General features: G+C 32.3%; 1 protein-coding gene across 1 annotated transcript; it reads right to left on the bottom strand.

Moving 5' to 3' along the window:
* Positions 1-2,191: 2,191 nt before the first annotated feature.
* LOC105764016 (polygalacturonase) lies at positions 2,192-4,339 on the bottom strand. Its single transcript, XM_012582462.2, has 9 exons — positions 4,016-4,339; positions 3,807-3,935; positions 3,564-3,731; positions 3,440-3,460; positions 3,137-3,344; positions 2,950-3,031; positions 2,757-2,865; positions 2,511-2,627; positions 2,192-2,426 (listed from the first exon to the last, which is right to left on the bottom strand). Exons 1-9 carry the CDS (start codon positions 4,283-4,285, stop codon positions 2,196-2,198), a joined length of 1,335 nt encoding a protein of 444 aa, XP_012437916.2. The 5' UTR covers positions 4,286-4,339; the 3' UTR covers positions 2,192-2,195.
* Between the last annotated feature and the right edge of the window lie 2,376 nt (positions 4,340-6,715).

Genomic DNA, 6,715 nt, shown 5'->3' with positions numbered 1-6,715 from the left:
CAAATTTTGGCTGGATAAAAAGGAGAACGCTCACATTTTTTTACATTTCCTTTCATCTTTTAGGGTTGTAGTTGTCTTCTAAAAGTTCCTAGGGTTTAGTTTTGAAACTTTTTTGGTTTTCTTTAGTGTTAACGATAGTTACTTAAGTTAGTTGTTATTGTAGCTTAGTTTTATTTATTTGTTTAGTGCTTCAAACTCTTTTGTATTTTCAGTTTAATCCTTAGCTTTAATATAACTCAGCTTTGATTTAATATAAAATCCCATCTTTTGTGTTTTTCTTTACCATTATTGTTGTCATTGTTATTTTCTTTAAGCTTTTTCCAAGGAAAGCCTAAGCTTTTCTCAACTCTCTATTGTGTTTACTTTGATGCACATTTTTCTTGAATGTTGGGTAATGTTTGCTTGAAGATGCTGATGAGTAACTAAAATCTAAGGTGGTTGGTTGATAAAAATGTTGGCTAGTTAATTTTTGGTTTAGGGTCTAAATCGCAAAACTAGATTAAATTAAATAAACTTCAAAACTTAGAATTGACGCCCCTTCTTATCTTCACATGTTGCTCTACATGCAAAACTTTCACTCGTATGGAGGAGTTGATGCATCAGCTTCATAGAGTGATGCTCTTGCAGGGAACCTAGTTGCTTTTTTTCCCTCTCAATTTTTGTTCTCTTAAGGGGTCGACCATTACATGTCTAGGTTTTAAGATTGCATCTTCTTTTGCATCAATACTCTAAGACTTCTAAGATATCCTTTGTCGAGACCCTCTTTTTCATGCCCCTCCCAATAGGGAACGCCATGCCTTTTCTACAAATTTTTCCAGTTACCCTTTCTTTATAGCCTCCTAGATGGCATCCCTTAAGCTAAAGCAACCATCAGTAGCATGACCTATATCGTTGTGATATAGGCATTCTATTATAGATTAACTCTTTCAAGGATCAAACTACACAGATGACAAAGTTCCTAATATTTCCATGTTTTTGCTAAGAATTTCTCATTTTTAGGTGTTTAGAGGGGTATAATGGCAAAAAGGAATGGGTACGCCTTTTAGATGTTTTAGGCGATAATAGTTGCGATGCCCCATCATGACTTTGTCCTTTCTCCACTAGGCAAAGCGATGGTTAAAGTGTTCATTTAGATCAATGTTGCATTGCTGCCTTAGGGACTGTCTTTCGTCCTCTGACCTATTTTCTTCTTCTTCTTCTTCCCTGGACTACTTATTCCTTCAAGTCTCTTCTTGGGTGTATTCCTAGAGCTAAGACCAACAAAACTAGTTTTGCGCTTTATACTTCCGATATTGTTTTACAGTCGATCAATAGTCATCTTCCTCTTCGAGACTATGCCCATATTTTTTCTTTTTGTTGGATCGAAAGACCAAATAAAAAAGGATGAGAAAATCCCTCATTCCTCAAACCTATTTCAGTATGGGTTATGGGGAGTGCTCTGACCTTCTTGCTCCTAATGGTTATAGCCTTTAGAGGGTAGAGGCATAACTTTTTGCTAGGTTCTCAAAAATGACACCAATTGTTACAACACAAAGGTTGGCTTTGACTTGTTACGGAGGTTCACACTGTACGGGGCGTGGAGAGCCGTTAAACTTAGAGGTTTTAAGAGAAAAAATGGGTTGGATTTTTTGCAGAGTAAGGATTATCTAGATTTCTTCTTTTTCTACCCAAGTGGTGGAGGATATTTATAAAGGAAGAGAGGTTAGGCGTGAGCTCCAGCCATTGAATTCCCTACCCCATGAGTGTTATAATAGGGTGGAAGAGATTAGCTTAGGGCATTGTTGGAGTTGACCTAAAGAAATTATATGAAGTTGTGTGCTGCCTTGTTTCTATAATGGTCAATTGTTCTAGCGAGGGGGGTCTAAGTCAAGGTACTATATTTCGTGCATATTCCCTATCTATTTATTATTATTTTTGGTACATATGCATATTTGTTATTGAAGAGTAGATATTTGTGATAATTGTAATTTGTAAAAGTCAAACTTCTAATGGAACATTGTTTCAACACCAAACTCATGATTGATCTTTATTCGACTTGCATAAAATAAATAAGAAGGCATAAAGAACATCAACTAAATTAAGTTAAACATGTAGGTGTAAATGTAATAAAACATTGCATATATATATTTGATAGTGTTTATTTACAAAAGTAAAATGAACCAAAACCAAAACCATAATTATCCTCCTGAATTTTATTAAGATGAGCAAGGTGGAGAAACATTCCCTCGATAAGATAATCTAACATTAGCACATGAAGCTTTCGCAATATCTTCTTGTTCTTCTTCTTGGGGTCTTAAAGCTACATCTTGCAAGAAAATTCCTCGACAAGGAAAGCTTTTGCTACAATCAAACTTCATGGCTACTCTAGACGCACTTGTTCCTCTTATGTTTTTGTAAAGCACATTGCTCACTCGCACCGCAGACACCTGATCAGCATTTATATAATATATATAAATCTGATCGAAGGTGAAAGAAAGGAGTTAACTGATAATGAAGGCCTCGGTTTTTACCTGTTTGGGGCATGGTTTTTGTTGATCACAATAGTTCTGATCAATAATTATGGGATTGCTGACGTTGTACATCACAATATTTTGGAATCTGATGTTTCTGGCATACCCTGATCCTCCCTAACAACAACACAAGTCACACCTAGTGATCACTACTGTCATCTGAAATTTGAAACCATATATAACATATACTAATGCAATTTAATTTACGACAACAAAGATGGTACGCACTTAAAAGAAAGCTGTTACCTGCCAAGTTTTTATTCTCACTCCGTTGGTGGTTCCTGAGAGTATTGTATTATTCACTAATACATTGGACACATAAGCTGCAGATTTTCTAGCTCCTAAGCTCCCAATGCTGCAAACAGTAACAAATTATTGGTAAATTTACTCATGGAAGTAGAATGAGTTAATTAGGTTAAAGTTTGCGTTGATTTTCCACCTGATTCCATGGCCTGGTCCACAAGTTATACCGGTGGCGCGAACGTTTTTGGAGCCGCTAACTATAGAGATGCAATCATCACCTTCAATGCAATTGAATGGAGTAGTTAGATAAATTGAGCAGCATAGCATGGACATTGGGATATTCAGATGTCCCGGATTGTTTAAATTAACTAGTGTTTGATTACCTGTTCCGATGACACAGTTGTTTATGTTAATATTCTGGGTTTCAGTCACATGAATTCCATCAGTGTTGGGGCTGTGTCCAGGTGCCTTCACCAAAAGATTAAAGGCTTTTACATTCACACATTTTCTAAATGAAAGATGCATTTGTTGTGCATTTTTTATCAGTAGGCTTGCCACTAAGAGGTTATTGCATTCATTGAAGGTCACAGCCTGCAAATACAAGTCATAAATCATAATACATACAATCAGATAGTTGAGGCAAAAAAAAAAAAGCCTAAGAAAGGAGAAAGGATGTGTCAACTCACTGTTGGCGCTTCCTTGCAGGGCTGCAAAATGATGAAACAGATGAATAGCATAGAATTAGCCTTTATTTACTTTTTATTATTAATGCCAAAAGATAAAAAAGCTAATTCGAAATTCATGTCATACGAGGGCTTTGTTGATTTTGCAGGAGTTTTCCCACCATGTTCTGCCATTTCCATTGATAATGCCTCCACCTTCGACTCTTAAATTTTGAACTTTATCAAAGTAAAGCCATCGTCCATCATATCTTTCGTAATCCGAGTGATTCACGGTGGCTTTAATAGTTCCCTGGATCTACCATATTAAATAAAATAACAATTAACTTGATTTATTCCAATAAACAATTCAGCATAATGTGCAAATACTCACATTCAATGAAATGGCAGATTTGCAGGGTCCAGAGAAATCAATTGGCTTAAGATGATAAACTTTCTTCTTAGGGACAACCAGAGTGGCTCCTTGAGAAGAACAAGCATACTTCCAAGCTTTCTTAAATGCCTAAACAAATGTCAACCAACACAATATTAAAAACAGAAATTGGAGTAATATAATCCTTTTTTTTCTTATGAACAGGGCACCTGAGAATCGTCTCTTCCATTAGCTTTAGCTCCAAAAGCATCTACATTCACTATTTTGGGCGCACTCGTTCGAATTTCAATGTTATAGTTGAACAGGTCTCCAGAGTTTAGAGTAGGGTAGTTTGGTTTGTTAGAAACGCCAAAGGTGTGAAAATATGGATGATAGGGTTTCGGGTGTAATGGATGCTCTTTGTAACTGCCTAGACAGGAGGACAAAGACAAAGAGAATAATGTAATGAAGAGTGGGAGACAATGGAGTTTAAGGAACATTCTGAGCTTTATTTTTAGCAAAGACACTGTTGGATTGAATATGCTTTAATGGTGGAGTGCATATATATTTCTAGTAAAGCGTGGGGGAAATGATATGGATGTTCAAACATATATAAACTAGAGATAGACAGCTCTGACTCTGGAACTGATTGTGGAGAAGCAATGGCAATTTAGGCCTTAGCCGGAGAACGGTGATGAAGTCAAAGAAGGTATGGGAATTCAACAAAGTTGATATTTCCACTTTCTTCATTCACATTTCTTCCATTAAGTTGCAGGCGGAGCTACTTACTTTGTGCTTGCTTGCCAACCTACACTATACCATACATTTCTTCAACTCAATTTCAGGGAAGGTCAAACGTTTGATTTTACCACAATGCGTTTCAATAATCAATGTGGTTTCAAATCACGGTTTTAAGTCAATTTTCTTTAGTATATATGGTTTTTTTTATTATAAATTAATAGTTTTCATTTAACAATTTTAATAGATTTAAATATGAGGTTTTTTATGATAAACTGAAAATAAGTGGCGAAAAATCAGTAGCTCTTACCTACTTTTTATAGAAAAATTCTATTAGATTATTTTTATTTTTAATTATCAAATATCATAAAAATTAAAGTATTGAAAATATTAATTTTCAATTGATTTAAATTTTCAATGGATTGTAAAAGTGATAATAAATTTAAATTTAAGTGTTGTTTAGTAAACTAAAAATTTAAGTATTGAATTTAAATCTTAAAAGTATTTGATATATCACTTAAAATTAATTATGGAATATAATTAAATTGTTTGATAAATATAAATTTTAAATTTAAAAAATTATATTATACATTTTATCTTTAATTTTAAACATTTCATATTACTTAATTTGCCTTTTCACTTTCATTCACTGTACCAGAAGCTTTGATTATTGATATTTTTATAATAAAAATTTGTTGACTATGTTATCTTTAAATAAATTTTAAAATATCTCTTTAAAACATTTAAATTTATTTTATTTATAATTTTGAATATATCTATATATGAGAAAATATTTAGTACATTATCGGTAAAAATAAGAGGTTGACAAATATTCTATAAAGATATAATAAAATATTAAAATGATATATGTGACAATACTCAACGAATATATCACAAACTAATCCATAATATATACTCTCAATGTACTGTGAATGAGAATAACTTGTAGCAGCTACATCATTGAGTAAAATTAATCATAATTTATTTTAACCAAATCTAAATGAAATTTAAGATAATCCTGAATAAAATTAATATATATTAACTAGTATGGTCTTTGGCTATGTTAAGAGAATTGGGTGTAGATTTTAAATTAATAGATGAGTTAAGATCTAGATTAATGGATAAATAAAAATTAACATTCTTAATCAACCCATTTTAATCATCTAATTTTTATTGTTGAACTTTTTCTTTTTAGAAGCAATACACCAAATCATAACCCTTAATTAAAGATGGAACAAAATTCCAAAGGTTGAGATTTTGTTGTTGTAATTGGGGTCCAACTTTTTAACACTACTTTCTTTAATTGTTAGGTGTTTGACTTGGAAAAACTTTCTTAATGGAAATTAATTAGAGATTGAATAATGATTCTTTTGAAGAAGTAATACATTTGTAGAAGGTAGTTGTAACTTTCCTAACACAAAGAGTTAGAAACTATGAAATAAATAAAATAGGAATTATGTGTGATTAGTAGAGAAGGTAGTTGGATGCCATAGAAAATTAAAAAGAATTTAATTTGAGGTATTGACTAAATTGTAATAGTGTGAAAAATGTTGGGGCAAAAGTGTGAGAATTAAAAATAAGAATGATTAAATTGAAGTGAAGTGATAAAGAGGAAGGACTAGAAGTGTAACTATACCATTAAGAGTGTCATGAAGCAAAGATGGAATTGTAGAGATTGATGAAGGGTAAAATAGTCTTTTCCAAAATTTTAAAAACAAACTTATATATTTGTTGGAAAGTTGTGAACTGTTGGAAATTGGGAATAAAATTGTGGCTATTAAACTTGAAATGATGATGGATAGATTTTATTTCTTTATTTATTAAGTAGAAGGATGTAGAAATATACTTCTTTTTTTATTCTCTCCATCTTTACGTCACTCTCATTTCTTTTTGAAGCCAATTTTTTTTTTCATTCTAGTCCTTTCCATCATTTCTAGCCTTCTCAAGCTCAAAAAGTTCAAATTATTTCATGGTTTTTTAGTGAAATCAATAGAGCAATCTCATAGAAAGCTATGTTTCTTGTAAAGTTAATTGGTGTTCACATTGAAGGAAAGAGAAAAGTGAAGTTAGGGATTTGGGTAATAGTTCAAGGTAAGGACGATGAGTTTCTTTAAGGATTTCATGTTTATTTCATTAAAAGTGCATGGAAATTATATTTGATTATTGTTTTGATATTAAATCTTGTGTATATG

The sequence above is a fragment of the Gossypium raimondii genome, chromosome 7 (assembly GCF_025698545.1).
Source record: "Gossypium raimondii isolate GPD5lz chromosome 7, ASM2569854v1, whole genome shotgun sequence".
NCBI lineage: Eukaryota > Viridiplantae > Streptophyta > Magnoliopsida > Malvales > Malvaceae > Gossypium > Gossypium raimondii.
Note: the sequence above shows the minus strand (reverse complement) of the source record. Positions and strands in the feature narration are given on the sequence as shown.